The sequence below is a fragment of the Hemitrygon akajei genome, chromosome 3 (genome assembly GCF_048418815.1).
Source record: "Hemitrygon akajei chromosome 3, sHemAka1.3, whole genome shotgun sequence".
Taxonomy (NCBI): Eukaryota; Metazoa; Chordata; class Chondrichthyes; order Myliobatiformes; family Dasyatidae; genus Hemitrygon; species Hemitrygon akajei.
The window spans coordinates 180221115-180243946 of NC_133126.1; the positions used below are offsets into that span (position 1 = coordinate 180221115).

A 22832-nucleotide genomic window follows, 5' to 3' on the forward strand; every position below is an offset into this window, starting at 1 on the left:
GCAAGGGGAAGGAGTAAAAGTGGGGCAGGATGGGGGAGAGAAATTACCAGAAGTTAGAGTAATCGATGTACATGCTATCAGGTTGGAGGCTACCTAGATGAAATGTGGAGTGTTTCTCCTCCAACCTGAGTTTGACCTCATCATGGTCAAAGAGGGGACATGGACAGATATTCCAGAATGGGAATGAAAAGCCAAATTGAAATGGGTAGCCGCTGGGATATTTTGCCTTTTAAAATGGACAAGGTGAAGGACTTGACTGTGTTCTCTGTTGATTTTGCTCCATGAGAGATGCACCAGAGCACCTCTTCACAGACAATTCCCAGAAAATAAGGGCCTTTTTCTCCATATTCTGACATGGCTGCTTTTAAATGTATTGTGTCTACAGAAATGATGTTTTGAAAACAGTGTAGTTATTTGCACTCTAATTAATTCTCCCACAGGAAAATCTGAACCTTGCTCTGAACTCTGCCTCTGCCATTGGCTGTACGGTGGTGAACATTGGTGCAGAAGATCTAAGGGAAGGCAGACACCACCTGGTACTGGGACTCCTGTGGCAGATCATAAAGATTGGCTTGTTTGCTGATATTGAGATTACCAGGAATGAAGGTAAGTGGCAGTGCAGATGCATATACAAACCTATCTGGCAAAATAATGATGCACTTTTTAAAAAAGAAGTGTGAAGTGGTAATCTTTGTTTTGTGCAGGCAAAGAACTAGTGGGACTATACTAATTTCATCCCTTAATCATGCATGCAGATGACCAGGTGCTGTAATCCAGATACAGGAAGATTTCGTATGGGTTTAATATAATTGCAAATACTAAGTCACAATAGCAAGACTCTATCTTCATGAAGATCTTTCATTTACTTTACTGTGTTTAGCAATTGAAGGAGAGTACAGCGATGAAGTACATTTTACGCTGAATGTGTCATTTGCAACATTAGAGTCTGTTTGGCATCTAGCTTTTTTTAAATTGGAAAATTGCAAAAGTCACTCTGCTGTTTAAGAAGGGAGGAGGCAAAACAGAGGAAATTGTCAGCCCATTTGCCTGACTTCAGTGTAAGGTGTTGGAGTCCATAACTTGGAGGCACATGATTAAAAAAGGGTGAAGTCAGAATGGATTTTTTAAGGGAAAATCTTGCCTGACAAAACTATTAGAATTCTTCAAGTAAAAACAGTCTGGATAGACAAAGGAAAACAGTGGATGTTGTTAATTTGGATTTTCAGAAGACCTTTGTCAAGGTGCTACACGTGAGGCTGCTAAGATAGATAAGAACCCATGGTATTACAGGGAAAGTACCAGCATGGATAGAAAATCGGCTAACTGGCAGGTAGCAAAGAGTGGGAATACAGGGGGCCTTTTCTGGTTGGCTGCTGGTGACTAATGGTGTTCCACAGGGGTTGGTACTAGGACTGCTTTTCACGTTATATATCAAAGATTTGGATGGCTGAATTGATGGTTTTGTAGCCATGTTTGCAGATGATGCAAAGACTAGTTTAGGAGCAGGGAGAGTTGAGGAGGCAGGGAGTCTGCAGAAGGACTTGGACAGACTAGGAGAATGGGCAAAGTGGCAGATGGAATATAGTTTTAGGAAAGTGTATAGTCGTCCACTTTGTTGGAAGAAATAAGGACATAGACTATTTTCTAAATGGGAAGAAAATTCAAAAATCAAAGGTGTGACCTAATTTTTCTCTTAAATAAGCCCTTAGTTGAAAGTAACAAAAAAGAGTGTTGTTTGATACTTTATATTTATTCTTTAATTGATCAAATGACATTAATATACCTCCTTCAAAACAATCTCCTATATATCTAACCCCTTTTTGAAACCAATTATATAAAAGTTGATTATCCATTGTAAAAGGAATAAGTCTATTTTGAATTAAAGATCTCTTTGCTAATAAGGATTTCTTTGTCACATCATCAACATTTATCTTATTCCATAAGTCAATCAAATGTTTTAATATAGGAGATTCTTTCTTTTCCCGTATCCATTTAGATTCCCATTTATATATAAAATCTTCTGGTGTATTTTCTCCTATTTTATCTAGTTCTATTCTAATCCATGCCGGTTTATCTTTCTCAAAAAAAGATGCAATAAATCTGTTGATTTGCTTTATAATAATTCTTAAAATTTGGAAGTTGTAACCCTCCTAGATCAAATTTCCATGTCAATTTTTCCAACGATATTCTTGACATCTTACCTTTCCAAAGAAACTTCCTCACATATTTATTTAGCTCTTGAAAAATCTTCTGGGGTAGTTGTATTGGTAGTGATTGAAATGTATTGTAGTAAGAATTTATAAAAATTGCATTGGCAGTAGCCAAAAAGGCTATTGCAGTTACTTGGAAATCGGATACATATTTAAGTATAGATCGTTGGAAGAAAGAAATTCATGGCTGTATTCCACTTGAAAAAATTACTTATAATTTAAGAGATAAATAAGAACCATTTTTGAAAATTTGGCACCCTTATTTACAAAAGACAGGATTAAATATATAGTTGCTCTGAAGATGAAATAATTGGTTATTTGGGGAAAGAAATAAATATATATACTAAAGTTATTACGAACTCCATAGAGCATGTGGGGATCTTCCAATATCCAGGCACTTTTTTTTACTTTCTTTCTTTCTTTTTTTTCTATAGGGATGTTAGGGGGGAGGGGTTAAGGGGAGGGGGGATGGGTAATATACATTTTTTTTCATATACTTTTATTCTGTAACTACTTGAAAACACAATAAAAAAAGTTTAATAAAAAAAAATCAAAGGTGTAAAGCAACTTGAGAGTCCTTGTGCAGGATTCTCTGTATGTGTCAGTACCTCCAGTTGAACTTTGTCTTTTTGTGTGTTTTCCCCCTAGCTGCCAGTCCATGATTTTGTATTGCCATGTGCTCTTGTTTGTTTTCATGCCCCATGTGCTCCTGTCTCTGCTCCTGCTCTACTCTGTCCCCTGTAATGCTGAGTACTCCGCCTCTCACCTGTTTCTCATTATTACCTGTTTTGCTGCCACTTCTGTCTCATTGTGTTCTACCTATCATCTGCCTCTCTGTTTATTGCTCAGTATATTTCAATCCTATGTTTTCACCTTTTCTGTTGCTAGATTGTACCAGTGAATTTTCCTGAGCCTTTCCAGCATTCGTATCTGTACTCTATCCGTCTGAATATCGATTCTGCCTGTTTCCCAATTCTGGTCTTTGGATTTCTCTGGATGTTTTGATTTCTGCCTGAACTTTGACACCGACTTTGTTTGCACCTTGGGATTTGTTACTCAATTTATTTCACTGTGTGCACAGTACTGGGTCTGCGATTGGATCCCTGCTCCAGCATCCTGACAGTATGTTAATTTGTAGGTTGAGTCAGTGGTAAGGAAGACAAATGCAATATTAGCATTCATTTTGAGAGGACTAGAATGTAAACACAAGGATGTAATGCTGGAGATTTGAGGCTTTGATCAGACTGCAGTTGGAGTATTGTAAGCAGTTTTGCGTCCCTTATCAAAGAAAAGAAGTGCTGCCATTGGAAAGTGTCCACAGGAGGCTCACGAGGATTGAAAGGCTGACCGTATGAGGAGTGTTTGATTGCTTTGGTCTTATACTCACTGGTGATTAGGAGAATGATGGAGAATCTCAATACAACCTATTGAATATTGAAAGTCCTTGATAAAGTGGATGTGGAGAAGATGTTTCCTGCAGTCTAAGACCTCAGAATATAGGGATATCTACTTACAAGAGAGATTAGGGTTTTCTTTAACCAGAGGGTGGTGAATGTGGAATTCTCTGCCAGAGACAGCTGTGGAGGCCAAATCATGGGTATATTTAAAGCAGAAGTCATTAGGTTCTTGACTATTAAGGACATCAAAGGTTACAGGGAGAAGGCAGGATAATGGGGTTGAGAGGGATAATAAATTGGCCATGATGGAATGGCAGAGTTGACTTGATGGACAGTATGGTCTAATTCTGCTCTTGTATATTATGGTCTTAGGGTCAAAGTTGTATTGGTCTCTTTGGGCATCCTCTTTGCTCTGATGTATATAATGTTGTGGTGTGTGACAACCTTCTTTGAATTTTTGGTATTGATGTTGTTATCTCTTTGATTCCAGCACTTGTTGCTCTGTTAAAGGAAGGTGAAGATCTAGAGGAGCTGTTAAAACTCTCACCTGAAGATCTTCTTCTGCGTTGGGTCAACTACCACCTGGAACATGCTGGTTACGGAAAAATCACCAACTTCAGTGAAGATATTAAGGTACTGATATTTTCATCAAACTATTTTGAATTTAAATCTTATTTTAAGTCCTCTTTTTAGTTTCAGAACAGAGGTTAATATTTTTGGGTGGTAAAGATCAACTTTTCTGATTAGAGCTGCCCCCTTGAGGGATGGTGGAAATCAGAGGTTTCACAAGGTAACTGGAACAATCCTGAAGGTAAATAATTTGCAGGGTTCTTAAGGAATGGGATTGCTTAACTGAGGTTTGGCATAAATTATGACTGAATGGATTCCTACTGGATGAGAGCTGACTTTGTAGAGGTGTACAAGACGATAAGAGGTATGCAAGAGGGCACAATTTTAAGGTAATTGGAGGAAAGCATAAAGGGGATGTCAGAGGTAGGTTCTTTACACAGAGAGTGATGGGTGTCTGGAATGCCCTGCCAAGGGTGGTGCTAGAGACAGATACGTTAGGGTTATTTAAGAATCTCATAGATAGCACATAGAAGATAGAAAAATGGAGAGCTATGTAGAGGGAAGGTTAAAAGGTCATAGAGAAGTACAGCACAGACACAGGCCCTTCAGCTCATCTAGTCTGTATCAAAGCCATTTAAACTGCCTACTCCCATTGACCTGCACAGGGACCAGAGCCCTCTGTATTCCTACTATCCATGTACCTGTCCAAACTTGTGTTGGCAGCTCATTCCACACTCTCATGATCCGCTGAGTGAAGAAGTTCTCCCTTGTGTTCCCCTTAAACATTTCGCCTTTCAGCCTTATCCTATGACTTCTGTAGTCCCACCATGGAATATGCCTGCTTGTATTTACCCTATCTATACCTCTCATTACTTTGTATACCTCTATCAAATCTCCTCTCAACCTTTTACGTTCTAAAGAATACAGTCTTAACCTTTCAATATTTTCTTCTAACTAGGGTCCTCCAGATTCGGCAACATCTTTGTAAATTTTCTCTGTACTCTTTTAACCTTGTTTATGTCTTTCCTGTAGGTAGGCAACCAAAACTGCACACAATATTTCAAATTAGGCTCACCAACGTCTTATACAACTTCAGCATAACATCCCATCTCCCTTACTCAATACTTTGACTTATGAAGGCCAATGTGCCAAAAGCTTTCTTGATGACCCTATCTATCTATGACACCACTTTCAACAAGTTATGGACCTGCATGGAGGTCGGCTTAAATTGTGGACTGTACTGTGCTGTAATGTTTCTTTGATTTTATTTTCTGACTCATCTTTGTTCTTCCAGATGAGTTTGGCAGAAATGTTACCTGTGTGCTATAGGGACAGAGCTAATTACTTAAAAGTCAAATCTGAGCCAATAAACATGCCTCACGCTGACAGCTTAGCACAGTAAATTCCAACTTGCTTAAAGCAATTCTAAAATAAATTATTTGAGAGAAGAGGACTGGGTTTTGTACCAGTACACAAAATAATTAACTCTCATCTGTTTGCTTGAACAAGCTTCATGGATTGAACAACCTCTCATTATTGCTTTTTCCTTTGCCCTATGTAAATAAACTTGTGTTTTGAAATTATCTGCATTGATGGCATGCAAACAAAATTTTTCACTTATCTCCATGCATGTGACAATAATAAAATGCATTACAAATTCAGTTCTTCCTATTTTTCCTCAATGAGTCTGTCTTACTTTTAAGCTTCCCCATATGGAAGGCTCAGCATTCCGCCCTTTGTTTTTCCTGCAGTATTGAGCAGGAAAATTAAATTTTCCCAGGCCTTTGAGAATGATGTAATCCTGAGTTTGCCTTCCCCCATCATCAGTGTATAAACCTTTCAGCAATATTAAGAAAGAAAGAGGATGGAAGCTGGGTCTGGCTCGGGATTTGTTTTTTTTTAAGTTATGTAACTTTTATAACCTATCAGCCTTAGTCCTGCCCCTCCCCATTTCTTCTTTATTCCCGCTATCTTCTCTTTTCACTCTCAGTCCTGCAGTAGGAGCTCCTCCTGAAATAACAACAATTGCTCCCACCTCTTTAAAAGTCACCCCCACCCCAGGCTGCAACCCAACTTGCTAAGTTCTTCCAGCAGTTTGTTTTTAGCTTTGGTTGTTTGTTTTTGGCACTTACAGCTGCTTCTGTTTTCTTTCAGCAGTTTTAATGTGGGGAAAGAAATTTGATTTCCAAAACTGCCTCCGGTATTTCTGGAAATCAGATGCTTATTTACTATAGTTTTAAATTAACAGTTCTCAACCTGTGTATATACATGTCATGTATTATTAATTACCTGTAAAATTATTTACTTACCGGATTGATGGAGGAATTTAAAGTTGGATTCTATTTCCCAGAAACTGGGGAAAGTAGTTTGGTGAGTTTGTGCTCTACCTATTTGAAAATGAAGTGCTGGCACAGTGCTTACTGAATCCTGATTCTACTTTCAGGCAGTTAAGTATAATAAATATAAGACCGTAAGGTATAAGAACAGAATTAGGTCATTCAAGTCAGCTCCACCATTCAATCGTGGCAGATTTATTATCTCTCTTAACCCTATTCTTCTGTTTTCTCCCCATAACCTTTGATGTCCTTAGTAATCGAGAACTTATCAACCTCTTTAAATATACCCAGTTATTTGGCCTCCTCAGCTGACTGGCAATGAATTCCACAGATTCGCCACATTCTGGCTAAAGAAGTTCCTCCTCATCTCTATTGTAAAGGGACAGTCTTCTATTCTGAGTGTGTGGCCTCTGGTCCTAGACTCATACTATTTGGAAACATCCTCTCCACATCCATTCAATAAACTACTCTTTCAATATTTGATAGGTTTCAATGAGATGCCCCCTCATTCTACTAAACTCCAGCAAGTACAGGCCCAGAGGCATCAAATGCTCCTCATACATTAATCATTTCATTCTTGGGATCATGCTTGTGAGCCTCCTGTAGACCCTCTCCAATACCAGCACACACAGCTCGAACCACATCGTCAAGTTTGCCGATGACACAACCATGGTGGGTCTCATCAGCAAGAACGATGAGTCAGCATACAGAGAGGAGGGGCAGCGGCTAATGGACTGGTGCAGAGCCAACAACCTGTCTCTGAATGTGAACAAAACAAAAGAGATGGTGTTGACTTCAGGAGGGCACGGAGCGACCTCTCCCCACTGAACATCGACGGCTCCTTGGTAGAGATCGTTAAGAGCACCAAATTCCTTGGTGTTCACCTAACGGAGAATCTCACCTGGTCCCTCAACACCAGCTCCATAGCAAAGAAAGCCCAGCAGCATCTCTACTTTCTGTGAAGGCTGAGGAAAGTCCATCTCCCACTCCCCCCATCCTCATCACATTCTGCAGGGGTTGTATTGAGAGCATCCTGAGCAGCTGCATCATTGCCTGGTTCAGAAATTGCACCATCTCAGATTGCAAGACCCTGCAGTGCATTGTGAGGTCAGCTGAGAAGATCATTGGGGTCTCTCTTCCCGCCCTTACAGGCATTTATGCTACACGGTGCATCCGCAAAGCAAACAGCATTATGGACCCCACGCACCCCTCATACAATCTCTTCTCCCTCCTGCCATTTGGGAAAAGGCTCTGAAGCATTCAGGCTCTCACAACCACACTGTGTAACAGTTTCTTCCCCCAAGCTATCAGACTCCTCAATACCCAGAGCCTGGACTGACTCCTTACTGCCCTATTGTCTTGTTTATTATTTATTGTAATGCCTGCACCGTTTTGTGCACTTTATGCAGTCCTGGGTAGTTCTGTAGTCTAGTGTAGTTTTTTTTCTATGTTGTTTTTACGTAGTTCAGTGGAGTTTTTGTACTGTTTCATGTAGTACCATGGTCCTGAAAAAAATTGTCTCGTTTTTACTGTGTACTGTACCAGCAGTTATGGTCGAAGTGACAACAAAAAGTGACTTGACTTGACTTGATCCTTTCTTCAATAAAGGGCCCAAAATTGCTCACAGTACTCTGACCAATGCCTTTTAAAGCCTCAGCATCATATCCTTGCTTTTATATTCTAGTCCCCTTACAGTGAAATGCTAATATTGCATTTGCCTTCTTTACCACCAGGTCAACCTGCAATTAACCTTTAGGGAAATCTACATGAGTACTCCCAAGTCCCTTTGCACCTCTGATCTCTCAATTTTTACCTCTTTTAGAAAATAGTCTATACCTTTATTCCTTTTAACAAAGTGCTTGACAATACACTTACCCAAACTATATTCCAACTGACACTTCTTTGCCCATTCTCCTAATCTGATCCACCTCTTCTGCAGACTCCCTGCTTCCTCAATACTACCTGCTGCTCCGTCTATCTTTGTATCATCCATAAACCTGGACACAAAGCCATCAATTCCATCATCCAAATCTTTGACATGTAACGTGAAAAGTAGTCTCAGCAGCGACCCCTGCAGAACACCACTATTATTGCTAGAAGCCAATCAGAACAGGCCCTCTTTATTCCCAATCTTTGCTTCCTTCCAATTTTCTATACATGCTGGGACTTTTCCTGTAATACCATAGGCTCTTATCTTGTTTAGCAGCCTCATGTGCGGCACCTTGTCAAATGCCTTCTGAAAATCCAAGTATGCAACATCTACTGACTCTCCTTTGTCTATCCTGCCTGTCATTTCCTCAAAGAATTCCAACAGATTTGTCAGGAAAGATTTCCCCACAAAAAAACATTCTGACTTTGGCCTATTTTATCATGAGCCTCCAAGTACCCCAAACCCTCATCTTTAATATCCAAGGTTCAAATTAAATTTATTTTTAATGTTATTGTCATCGTCGTCATCATCATCATCTCTCTTGAACCTTGATTGTTCTTGGAAAATTTTTCTTCACAAATGGTTTGCATTTGCCTTCTGTGCACCATCTTTACAAAATGTTTGACCCCAGCCATTATCAATACTCTTCAGAGATTGTCTGCATGGTGTTAGTGGACGCGTAACCAGGACTTGTGATATGCACCAGCATATGCTCCCATGGCTTCATGTGACCCTGATTGGGGTGTTAAGCAAGTACTACACCTTGCCCAAGGATGACCTGGATGCTAACAGAGGGAAAGAGTTCCTGGCACTTCCTTTGGCAGAGACATACCTCCACATACACATATGTCACCATATGTAACCCTGATATTCATTTTCTTATTGGCATTCACAGTAGATACAGAAACACCATCAAATCATTGAGTTTCCTTTCTGCTGCCTCACTCCCTTCTTAAGAGTGGAGTGACATTTGCAAATTTCCAGTCCTCTGGAACCATTCCAGAATCTGGTGATCCTTGAAAGATTACCATTAATTGAACTGAATTGACTTTATTGCTGGCATCCTTCATATACATGAGGAGTGAAAATCTTTGTCCCCATCTAAATGTACAGTGCAATTATAGTAATTTATAATAAATATTATGTACAACAGGATAGTCAGTATGACATAGGAATACAGTTGCATCAGCATGAATTAAGCAGTCTAATGGTCTGGTGGAAGATGCTGTCCCAGAGCCTGTTGGTTTTGGTATTTGCGGTTTCCCAGATGGTAGCAGCTGGAACAATTTATGGTTGGGGTGACTCAGGTCTCCAATGATCCTTCAGGCCCTTTTTACACACCTATCTTTGTAAATGTCCTGAAGTTCACATCTGCAGATTTGCTGGGCTGTCCGCACCACTCTCCACAACCTATTCAGCTACCTCTTTCAGAACCCGGGGGTGCAAGGTGTAGTTCATCTGGTCCAGGCGACTTTATCTATCTTCAGACTTTTCAGCTTCCCAAGCACCTTCTCCGTAGTAATAGTGACTACACTCACTTCTGCCCCCTGACATTTTCAAATATCTGTCAGAGTGCTGGTGTCTTCCATAGTGAAGACTGACGCAAAATATTTATTGAATTTATCTGCCACTTTTTGTCCTCAATTGCTACCTCTGCAGCATCATTTACCAGTAGTCTGACATCTTCTCTCACCTCTCTTTTAATATCCTCTTTGATATTATTGGCTAGATTACCTTCATACTTCATCTTTACTCTCCTTACGGTTTTTCTCAGTTGCCTTCTGCAGTTTTTTTAAAAGTTTCCCAATCCTTTAACTTTGCACTAATTTTTCCTATGTTATCTGCCTTCTCTCTTGATTTTGTGATCTTTTACTTCCCTTGTCACCCAAGGTTGCCTCATTCCCCCCACCCCCACTTTACAATACATCTTCATTTTTGGGATGTATCTAACCAGCACCTTCTGAATTGCTCCCAGAAACTTCAGCCATTGCTACTCTGTCATTATCCCTGCCAGTGTTCCCAATGACTTTGGCCAGTTCCTCTCTCACGATTCTGTAGTTCTCTTTTACTCCACTGAAATACTGATGCATCTGATTTTTAGCTCTTCCCTCTCAGTCTGCAGGGTGAGTTCTATCATATTGTGATTGCTGCCTCCTAAGGGTTCCATTATCTTAAGTTCTCTGATAAAATATATGAAGCCATATTATTATTAAATCTAAAGGCAATGTAAATTACATAGAAGTGAGAAAGAGTTGTTATGGTAACATAGTCTTTATTCATTATCACCTATTTTATACAATGACAAAATTCAGAATGTTCACTGTGGATATGAAAACAAACTTTGCAAAAATGCATAAGTGGTTGTGAGATGCTGTGCACTGGAAACTTTTGACACTTAACATGCCAAGTACACCTTTTTACTTATTGAGAAACAAACTTTTAAAATTTAAAAACAATAGATGGGTGAAGTGTATTTGTTTGGATTGGTGTGACGAGAATTTCTTCTCGAATAATTCTCTGTTCCTTCCTAAAAAAAAAACTGATTTAATCTTGAAATCCGACTTTGGTTTGATATCCCACTTTTAGGATTCCAGGGCTTATTTCCATCTACTTCATCAGATTGCACTCACTGGAGAAGATGATAAAATGTCGATTGAAATTGATATGGCCGGTTATAATGTAAGTCCATTCTGATTGTTTTAATTAGACTTTTCTCACTGTATGGCAATGGCTTTGGGATCTAATTGTACTTCTCATGATTTTGAAGGAAAACGATGACCTGAAGAGAGCAGAATACATGCTGCAACAAGCTGATAAGTTGGGCTGCAGACAGTTTGTCACACCAGCTGATGTCGTCAGTGGCAATCCCAACCTCAACCTTGCCTTTGTAGCCAACCTGTTCAATAAGTATCCTGCACTGCATAAGTCAAATAATGAATACGACCTCACTTTGTTGGAAGGTATGAATGCTGAACATTGGAAATTATGTAGCAGAATCTGGAATAGAACTTTGTATTGGTAAGGAACTGGCAGCCATTGTTGTTTTTGTCTAGCCTCATTACTAATCTGATGCCTTTAGTGCTTTTTCCTTTCATCAGTGATCTTGCCATGTTTCTTTAGTTACCTTTTCAAAGTAAGATGGTGGCTAGGGCAGTGTCTTAGCATGTCATTCGTGTTGACTTGCAGACCACAATTCTCAAGGGATTCTTAGCTTAAGAGCATAAAACATTGAACAGGACACAGCACAGTACAAACCCTTCAGCTCTAAGTGTCAATGTTGACCTACTTTAAGATCAATCTAACCCCTCCCTCATACATAGCCCTCCTTTTTTCAATCGTGTGTCTATCTAAGTCTTTTAAATGTTCCTAGTTTGTCTGCCTCTACCACCACTCCTAGTAATACTTCCCATTAAAGTTGTGCCCTCTCACATTAGCATTTTGCTATCTTGGGGGTGGGGGAGAAAGGCACTGACTGTCCACTCTATCTTTGTATCTTATCTTGTACCCTTCTAGCAAGTCACCTCTTGGCCCCCTTTGCTGCCAAGAGAAGAGCCCCAGCTCGCTCAGTCTTTTCTCATAAGACATGCTCTAATCCAGGCAATATCCTGGTAAATCTCCTCTGCACCGTCTCTGAAACTTCCACATCCTTCTTATAAAGAGGTGACTTGAACCAAACACAATCCTTCAAAGTGAAGTCTAAGAAGTGTTTTATAGAGCTGCAACATTATCACATGGCCCTTCAACTTAATCCCCTGATTTATGAAGACCAACACACCATGGCCACCTTAACCACCCTATCAATTTGTGCAGAAACTTTGAGGGATCTGTGAACGCAACCTTCAAGATTTCTGTATTCCTCTTAAGTTGCTATTCTTGCAGTTGAGGATAAACTTTTGATCTGATTCCAAACAGCAGGAGATAGAGTGGGAATGATAGGCAGACAGATAAATCAACAAGGTGTAACAAGTGGTGCCCAAGTATTTGTCTTGGGATGCTAACAATTCACTGGATTTATAGATTTAAAAAACATGCATCTAAGTTTTCCAGTAAAGGGAATATAACTAGCATTGTATGAAATGTAAACGGAAGCACTGTGCCATTAAGATAAATTACTAGGTTAAGTTAATGGACAGAATTGTCTTGTGGATTTTGGTGTGAAGGAAGAACAAGTGAATGCTTGAGGGGAATTGTGGGGTTCCATGTCAGTGACTTGTGAATAAAGCAGATATTTGTACTTGCTAGTTTTAGAGAAAAATGTGGTGACGTTTATGCTACTTCCTTACAATTCACACATGGAATCCTGAAGGCAGTTTTGGGCCCTACACTTCATGAAGGATATATTAGCCCTCAAGGCAGTACCATATAGATTTACTTGAATGACCCCTGGACTCGAGGGTAAAACTCTATAGTGAAATGTTACACAAGCCAGAATGGTATTCCCCAGAAATCAGGCTAAGGGATGCTCCCATTGTGGCCTCCTGTATGTTGGTGAGACCCGACAAAGATTGGGAAACTGCTTCACTGTGCATCTATGCTCCGTCATCCGTTGTCCCCCTCCCCCCAACTTTCCGCAGGGATCACTCCCTATGTAACACCCTTGTCTATTCATTTTTCCCTCCTAGTACTTATCCTTGCAAACAGAACACGTGCTACACCTGTCCCTGCACCTACTCCCTTACTACCATACAGTGCCCCAAATGGTCCTTCCAGGTGAGGTACCAGTACACCTGTGAGTCTGTTGGGGTCATCTACTGTTTCTGGTGCTCTCGGTGTGGCCTTGTGAGACCTAACATAGATTAGGTGACTGTTTTGCTGAGCACCCACACTTCATCCACCAGAAAAAATGAAATCTCCCAGTGGCCACACATTTCAGTTCTACTTCCCATTCCCATTCCAACATGTTGGTCCATGGCTTCTCTACTGCCGTGATGATCCACACTCTGGTTGATGGAACAACACCTTGTATTCCATCTGGGTAGCCGCCTACCTGATAGCATGAACATTGATTTCTTAAACTTCAGGTAATTGCTCCGGCTTCACCATTCCTATTTCCCCTTCTCACCTTATCTCCTTACCTGCCCACCACTCCCCTCTGGTGCTCCTCCCCTTTCCCTTTCTTCCATGGTCTTCTACCCTCTCTGATCAGATTCCCCCTTCTCCAGCCCTTTATCTCTTTCACCAATCAACTTCCCAGCCCTTTACTTCATTCCTTTCCCTCTCCCCGTTTCACCTATCATCTTGTACTCTTTCCTCCCGTCCCCCACCTTCTTGTTCTGATTTCTCATCTTTTTCTCCATTCGTCATGAAGTCTCAGGGCCTGAAACATCAACTCTTTACTGTTTTCTATAGATATTGCCTGGCCTGCTGAGTCCCTCCAGCATTTTGTGTATATTGCTAAGAGATGACCTGAATAGAGTTTCCAAGATACTAAAGAGAACCAATGGGATACATAGCAAGCATCTAGGGCTTCAGCAAAGTTGGTGTTAGAGCTGGTCCTTTTGAAAACAACAAAGGATATAGGAAATTCAGAACTTTGTGACAGTGGTTTATCATAAATTTGATACTGATAAGCAATTGAAAACTAATGAGGTAAAAGAACACGGCTATAATTTGGGCAACATAGCAACCACTCTGTGTAGGCCAGAAGGTTTTACATGGTCTATCTCATACTACAGTCATTGGATTGGATCTGGTGAACATTCATTTTGTTTTGGTGGGGAGTGGGGCAGGGGGGAATAACATAGTTGTTCAAAACAGTTCATCTTTGCTCCATCACTGCTGGAAGCTACTCAGTGGCTGTACTCCAGTATTGAAGTCAGCCATCCATAATTCCATGCTGGCCGTCCCAGAGGAGAGTGTAAAAGATTATCATCCATTTGTACATTTTTTTTCAAAAGTGTCAGGAAATTGTAGAAAGAAAATCTCCTGAATATGGTGCTACACTTGTTTACTTGATCGTGGCTCAGTAGTTGTCTGAGTAAAGTGGAGGCCGCTGATATTTCATTAGTGAATGTTCCAATTGGATTTCTTTATAATATAGAAGACTACTGCACAAAACAGGCCCTTCAGCTCACAATGTGGTACTGAATTAATTAAATTAGTAATCAAATAAGTAACTAACCAAATTCCTTCTGCCTACACAATGTCCATATACCTCGATTCTCTGCATATCTATGTGCCTATCTGATCCTTTTGATGGTCTCTATCATATTTGCCTTCACCACCACCATCAAACAGGCAATGCAATTCAAGCACTCACCATTCTCTGTTTACAAAAAAAATGCCTTGATCTTGCCCTTTCACCTTAAATGCATGAGCTCTGGTATTAAACATTTTTTTTTGCTGGGAAAAAGATACCAGCTGTTTACTCTATCTCTACCAGACAGCATCTTGATAAACTTCTTCTGCAGCCTCTCCAAAACATCCACCTTCATCCTATAACGGGGTGACCACAACTGAATTCAGTACTCAAGATGTGGCCTAGCCAAGAGTCATGAAGTTTTGATGCAGTTTTCATAACCTCCCAACTCTTGACCGATAAAGCAAGCATACCATACACCCTTTCAAAGTGCAGCCATTTTAAGAGAGCAATGGACTCTGATCACAAGAATACATCAATACTCTTAAGGATCCTGCCTTTAACAATGTACTGTCCCTTTGCATTTGATTCCCCAAAGTACAACACTTCACATTTGAACAGATATACTTCCCCCATATTTGCAATTGATCTATATTCCACTATAAAAGGAAGCCATTTTGGCCTTCAGGTCTCTATTGGTGCGCAGGAATCTCGTAAGCATCAGTCACCTTCTTTGTAACCTATTTTACCACCCGCAAATGCTCTAAGGCTATTCACAGTGGCCATTTAACCAACTAACATTAAGGGAAACTCCATGCATTCACAGGGAGGACATACAAATTCCACGTGAGATCACTGGAGCTGAGAGACAACAGCTCTACTAACTGCACTTCTATATTGTAATCTGTTGTTCATTTTCATAGTTTCAAGAGGCTGTTCATGTTGTCCTCTATTTGATTTATCATTAAAGAGATGACACCTATGACTTATGGAAAATTTCTTCAGCACTGCATTGGGATTCAAGCTTATGTGTTCAAGTTTCTCAAATGGGTTGTCCTGTTCAGAGATGAAAGTTGTACTATTTTTGCATTCTACATTTGTTCTTCAGGGTGTTGGTATGTGGTCAAAAATCCTCAGACCAAGACGTGCTGAAAGTTGGTTTGCTTGGTTGCCAGAGTCACCACTGGGGTGGGGTGGGCATGTTCTTCATTGTCTGGAGCCTGCACCACTGACTAGGTGCAGAGCAGAGGTTCATAACCTGTGGTCTACGGACCTCCTGGGGGTCTTTGGCATAAAAATCATTGAGAAGCCCTGGTGCAGGGGTCGTCTTTCCTGGCCCTTTGCATTTCAAGGAGTAAATGCAGATGTTCAAGTAGATATCACAGGCAGCTCAGGTCCTGGACAGGTCTATTTGTTTGTAGAATTGGTTACTTTTTGTTATGAAATCAAGTGCAAATCAACTTCCAGGCTTTATAAAACACAACAAAATTGAAATCTAAACAGTAACAATACAAATGCATATGGTTATATCGGAATTAAAATTAACATCAACTAAGTCACCACCATCATGTCACTGATCAGTATATCCCACCAAATAATAGGAATTAGTAGTTTGTAAACAGCTTGAAAAGTACTGGTGAAACTCAGGAAGTCAAACAACAACTTTGGAGGGAAGTGAACACCCAATGTTTTGGCCCGAGAACCTTCATCAGGACTGGCATGTGCAATGTTCTTAATGATAAATTCTTCAAAGTTGACATCAGTGTTTCGGTGGGGAAAAAGAAGCTTGAGAAAATCCATTCTCTAAGTAAATTTTTCAATTGAAATCAAACATTAAATGCCTAATTAAAAGAAAGGTTATTCCTGCTTTCACAACATGCACGTTGGTGTTAAAACTCCCTCTAGTGTTGTGGGTGAATTGGCTACTGGAGAGACCTCGGCTGTCAAAACTGGTTTCTGATCCTATTACCTCCATTGAAGAAACACTGTCATTCTCAAAAAGTTAGGAGTTAAATGTTTCTGCTTACAGAAACTTTAAGTCATTGTATTTTCACTTTCCTGTGCTGCATTATTTGAGGCAGTGCTCTTTGATTTAGTCTTAACATAAAGAGGGATATTCTCAGAATCAGGTTTATTATCACTGACATTGTGAAATTTGTTTGCAGTACAGTAAGTAAGAAATGTTTTTTAAAAATTAAATTTATAAGTAGTGCAACAAGGGAGAAAAAAAATTGTGAAGTCGTGTTCATGGGGTGGTTCATTGTCCATTCAGAAATCCACTGACGGGAAGAAGCTGTTCCTAAAATGTTGAGTGTGTGTATTCAGGCTCTTGTCCCTTCGCTCATGTACAGGGTGGTGGGGATTCTTAATGATGGACACCGCCTTTGTGAGGCATCATGTATTGAAGATGTCCTCAATTGTGGAGAGGCTAGCACTCGTGATGGTGTTTACAACCCTCTGCAATCTTATATGATAGCCCAAAACCTGGTGCCATTCAGTTTGGAGGTGGGAATTTCTTCAGACATCCCAGCTAACGCCCTTCACTTTAGCCAATGACAGCATTCATTTCATTTATGTTGGTGAAGCATTCATGGTGCCAGAAGCTGCTCTGTTACCATGTTTGGCACACAGTTATTGCACCTTAATTCCCTTTTGTGAAGTGCTTTGAAGTATTTTAATGTTATCAGAAGCAAATATTTTCTCCAGAGCACAAAACCAGTCAAATAATAGTGGCATGATAGAGAGATTATTTGAATGTTTGAACCCTTTTGTATATAATTTTAATAGCTTGCATTGTTTTCCTTTTTCCTTTTTTGTTCTGATTCTGCCCGGAGACTACAGAACTGACCCCTCCCATTGTAGGTATTGTCTTAAGAATTGTTCCAAGTCCTTCGGTTCTCTTTCTTCTCTCTTCCACCCCCACCCCCACCGCCAGCCTTGTTCCTTTTTAAAGCTCCATCATGGTGATACACTTGCCTTTATTGGAAACTGTCTTGGTTGTTTGGTTGAGTGACTTTGGCCATGGAGGTTTCTCTTCTGAAATCTGTGCTCTCTCTTGTTTACATATAAAAATAGAAACAAGTTACAAAGCAAACATTTGATTTGATGGTTTTGGGCTCTTTGTAGCCCTTTTGAAATTAGCAGAAACTAAAGACTGAATGACGTGTTTAGTATTTTTAACCAAGTTGTCAATGTTTCTCCTCATTGTGGCAGCCCACCTGTTTGTTGGTAGTGACAGCTTAAGAAAGATTGAAAGCGTTCATGGTGGCATTGCCATTCTGACATGGAAACATACAACACGGTATGAAGCCGCTGTTGTACAGTAGTGTGCTGCTAATGAGCAAATTATTTATGTAACTAAAATTAAGGATGCATTATTTAAAATAAATGTGGAAATAGTGTGTTTATTATGCTTATTGAGTCAAAAAGCACAGGCCTTTCAGCACACCTTGTCTATGCTCCTCATTGTGCTTATCTATACAAATCCTATTTACCAGCACTTGGGCCATAACCTGCTATGCCTTGGTGATTCAGAAGTTTCTGATTTCATCACCACAGGTGATGTGTTCCACATTTCAACCACAATGAATTGGGGGAGAAAATCTTCCTCAGATCCCCTCTAGCCACTTACTCCTCACCTTAAAACTATAAAACTGAATACAATACCAGTTGTCATTGATACTTAACTGTAAATGAGTTAGTGCACAATTATTTTCTTCTCACTGCTCATTCTGCCTTGATTTTAAAATTCAGCTCCACAGAATGCAATAGGTAGCTATACCTTGGTTGATAAGACTCTTCTCTCTGAATTCAAAGATTATGGAACTTTTGCCCAATTTCAGAGAAGTTAGATCGAAAGTGTTTAGGCGATGCTTTTGTGTAGCACTGAGATGCTGCCTGTCAACTGAAGTGAAAGGAGACCCTGACTGCCTGGTTTGCTAAATATAAAATTATTCTGTGACATTCAAAATGATTCTAGTCATTCTGCTTTGAGGAAGATGAGATCGCTCTAGAGAGGGTACAGAGAAAACTTGCACAGATATTACCAAGACTGGAAATTTTGTATCTAATGAAGAAAGATTGGTCCAGTAAATACTTTCTTTGTAACAGAAGGCTGAAAGAAGAGTGAATTGAGGGGTCTATTTCCACTAGCAGAGGGGTTTAGAACCATAGAACATTACAGCACAGTACAGGCCCTTCAGCTCTCCATGTTGTGCCAACCCATATAATCCTTAAAAAAAAAAGTACTAAACCCACGCTACCCCATAACCCTCTTTTTCTTTCATCCATGTGCTTGTCCAAGAGGCTCTTAAATACCCTAATGTTTTAGCCTCCACCACCATCCCTGGCAAGTCATTCCAGGCACTCACAACCCTCTGTGTTTATATAAAAAAAAACAAAAAAAAAAAACTTACCCCTGATGTCTCCCCTAAACTTCCCTCCCTTAATTTTGTACAATATGCCCTCTGGTGTTTGCTATTGGTGCTCTGGGAAACAGGTACTGACTATCCACCCTATATATGCCTCTAATAAGCTTGTAGACCTCTATCAGGTCCCTTCTCATTCTTTTACGCTCCAAAGAGAAAAGTCCAAGCTCTGCTAACCTTGCTTCATATGATTTGTTCTCCAAACCAGGCAACATCCTGGTAAATCTCCTCTGCACCCTCTCCATAGCTTCCACATCCTTCCTATAATGAGGTGACCAGAATTGAACACAATACTCTAAGTGCGGTCTCACCAGAGATTTATAGAGTTGCAACATGACCTCTCTACTCTTGAACTCAATCCCCCTGTTAATGAAGCCTAGCATCCCATAGGCCTTCCTAACCACCCTATCAACCTGCGCAGCGACCTTGAGGGATGTATGGATTTGAACCCCAAGGTCCCTTTCTTCATCCAAACTCTTAAGTAACTGACCATTAATCCTGTACTCAGTCTTCTGGTTTATCCTTCCAAAATGCATCACCTCACACTTATCCAGTTTGAACTCCGTCTGCCATTTTTCTGCCCAACTCTGCAGCCTGTCAATATCCTCTTGTAACCTTCGACAACCTGCAGCTCCGTCCACAACTCCTCCAATCTTCATGTCATCCGCAAACTTACTCACCCATCCTTCTGCCTCTACATCCGGGTCATTTATAAAGATCACAAATAGCAGGGGTCCCAAGACAGATCCCTGCGGCACTCCACTAGTCACCCACCTCTAGGCAGAATACTTTCCTTCCACAACTACCCTCTGTTTTCTTCCTTCAAGCCAATTTTTTATCCAAACAGCCAAGGTTCCATTTAACCCATGCCTCATGACTTTCTGGATGAGTCTCTCGTGAGGGACCTTGTCAAATGCCTTGCTAAAGTCCACGTAGACCACATCCACTGCCCTACCCTCATCAATTTCCTTTGCTACCTCTTCAAAAAACTCGATGGGGCTCGTGAGGCACGATCTTCCCTTCACAAAGCCATGTTGACTATCCATGAGTAGACTGTACTTCTCCAAATGCTCGTAGATCCTATCCTTAAGAATCCTTTCCAGTAGTTTGCAGACCACTGACATAAGGCTCGCCGGTCTATAGTTCCCAGGTTTCTCCCTATTACTTTTTTTAAACAAGGGAACTACATTTGCCAACCTCCAATCCTCTGGCACTTCCCTGTAGCCAAAGAGGATTCAAAGATTATAGCTAATGCTCCAACGATCTCTTCCCTCAATTCCCACAACCTGGGGTGTATCATATCCGGCCCTGGGGATTTATCAATCTTGATGTTTTTAAGAATATCCAGCACTTCTTCCGTAATCTCCACATTGTCCAGCACATAGGCCTGCTCTATTTCGACCTCACCCTGATCAAGATCCTTTTCACTTGTGAATACTGAAGCGAAGTATGCATTTAGGACCTCCCCAATGTCCTCCGCCTCCAAGCACGTTGCCCCCTTTATCCTTTAGTGGTCCCACCTTCGTTCTCATCATCCTCCTGTTCTTCACGTATGCATAGAACGCCTTGGGGTTCTCCTTAATCCTACATGCCAAGCCTTCTCATGCCCCCTTCGAGCTCTCCTAAGTCCTTTCTTTAGCTCCTTCCTGGCTACCCTATATTTCTCATGAGCCCCTCCTTCTTCCTGCTTCTTGTATCAAACATATGCTTCCTTTTTCCTCTTGACGAGTTGCCTCCTGTTTCGTCAGCCACGGTTCCCTTTTCCTACCATTTTTTCCTTGCCTCAGTGGGACAAACCTATCCTGACCCCAGCTCAAGTTGTCCCTAAACTTCTCCCACTTTACTTCTGTGCTTTTCCCTCCGAACATCGGTTTCCAATTTACTCACACTAGTTCCTGCCTCATCCCTTCAAAGTTAGCCCTTCCCCAGTTAAGCACTTTACCATTTCATCTGATTTTATCCCTTTCCATAGCTATGCTGAAGCTAAGGTAGTTGTGGTCACTCTGATCAAAATGCTCCCCCACCAAGAGATCTGTCACCTGACCAGGTGCATTACCCAGAACTGGATCCGTATAGCCTCTCCTCTCGTTGGTCGGTCCACATACTGTGTCAGGAATCCTTCTTGAACACACCTGACAAATTCAGCCCCATCTATCCCCCTTGCACTCAGGAGGTGCCAGTCAATATGACGGAAGTTGAAATCACCCATAACTACTACCCTGTATTTTGTGCACCATTCTAAAATCTGCCTACTTATCTGCTCCTCGGTGTCCCGAGGGCTATTTGGGGACCTATAGACTACTCCCAGCACAGTGATTGATCCCTTCCTATTTCTGACTTCCACCCCAGCCGACTCAGTGGACATTCCCTCTGCAGCGTCCTCCCTTTCTATAGCCGTGATACTATCCCTGACTAGCAATGCCACTCCCCCCCCACCTTTTCTACCTCCCATCCTATTCCTTTTAAAACACCTGAACCCCGGGACCTGCATCATCCAATCCTGCCCTTCCTCTAACCAGGTTTCAGTAACAGCCACAACATCGTAGTTCCACGTACTAATCCATGCTCTAAGTTCATCCTCCTTGTTCCTAATTCTCCCAGCATTGAAATAGACACATTTCAACCCTTTTAACTGGCAACAATTATGTTTTGTCCCCTGCCTGTCCTTCCTCATCAACTCAGAACTCTTAGCATCATGCCCTTGTCCTTCTACCTTAATCCCTGCACTCACATTCTGATTCCCACGCCCCTGCCAAACTAGTTTAAACCCTCCCCAACAGCTCTATCAAACCTGCCCGCCAGGATATTGGTCCCCCTGGGATTCAAGTGCAACCCATCCTTTTTGTACAGGTCACACCCACCCCAAAAGAGGTCCCAATGATCCAGAAATCTGAATCCCTGCCCCCTGCTCCAATCCCTCAGCCACGCATTTATCCTCCACCTCATTCTATTCCTATTCTCACTGTCGCGTGGCACAGGCAGTAATCCCGAGATGACTACCTTTTGAGGTCCTGCTTTTCAACTTCCTTCCTAACTCCCTGTAGTCTTCTTTCAGGACCTCTTCCCTTTTCTTACCTATGTCATTGGTACCAATATGTACCACAACCTCTGGCTGTTCTCCCTCCCTCCCTGCGGATCCTCCCTCCGCAGGATATCTTGGACGCAATCAGAAATATCCCGGACCCTGGCACCTGGGAGGCAAACTACCATCCGAGTTTCTTTCCTGTTTCTTTGTTAAAATAATCAAAAGCCATAAATTTACCGTTAAAGCAGGGGCATACATTTAAAGTAATCAGAAGGTTTGGGGGGGGGGGAGGATCTTTTCCTCACTTAAGGGGGGGGGGTAGGGATCTGAAACTCACTCACCGGAAAGATGGTGGAGGTAAACCCCCACATTTATGAACTAGACCTGAAGGTTATGCCTTTTGCTGGGAAGTGAGGTTCAGTTCAGTAACTCCTTTCAACCAGCACTAACATTATGGGCTGAAGGGTGTTATAAATTTTCTAACTCTTCTATCCAAGACAATATTTACAATATCCTAGACAATAAACATATATTTTCAAAAGTTTGGTGATTATCACAATGCTCTTTTATGGGAACTTGATGTTGCAATTTGGCTGCCTGCTTCTTGGTGACAAAACTTTAAAAGATAAATATTTGGTCATAAAGAGTTTTTGATGACCCAATGCAATGAAAGTTTTTACACAAATGCATTTTTTTTTCAAAATCTTCTTTTGGTTCAGTTTTTAATTTCAGTTATGCTCATTTCTTTTCGCGAAGAACGTACTAATTCTCTAATTTCGATGGCAATGATGCAAAGTGCCTTGCCTTAGAAGATGGACAACACTTCAGATGCAAAATTCAGTGTCATTTCAGAATTAG

General features: G+C 41.0%; 1 protein-coding gene across 4 annotated transcripts in view; it reads left to right on the forward strand.

Moving 5' to 3' along the window:
• The window catches only part of LOC140725692 (plastin-1-like), a 140182-nt gene that overhangs the window by 93876 nt on the left and 23474 nt on the right, over nt 1-22832 (forward strand). For all 4 annotated transcript variants that reach the window (XM_073041522.1, XM_073041523.1, XM_073041521.1 and 1 more), the window contains 4 exons: nt 441-606; nt 4098-4240; nt 11030-11122; nt 11211-11403. In XM_073041522.1, coding sequence (XP_072897623.1) covers nt 441-606; nt 4098-4240; nt 11030-11122; nt 11211-11403 — 595 coding nt within the window. The remainder of the gene's footprint in view (nt 1-440; nt 607-4097; nt 4241-11029; nt 11123-11210; nt 11404-22832) is intronic.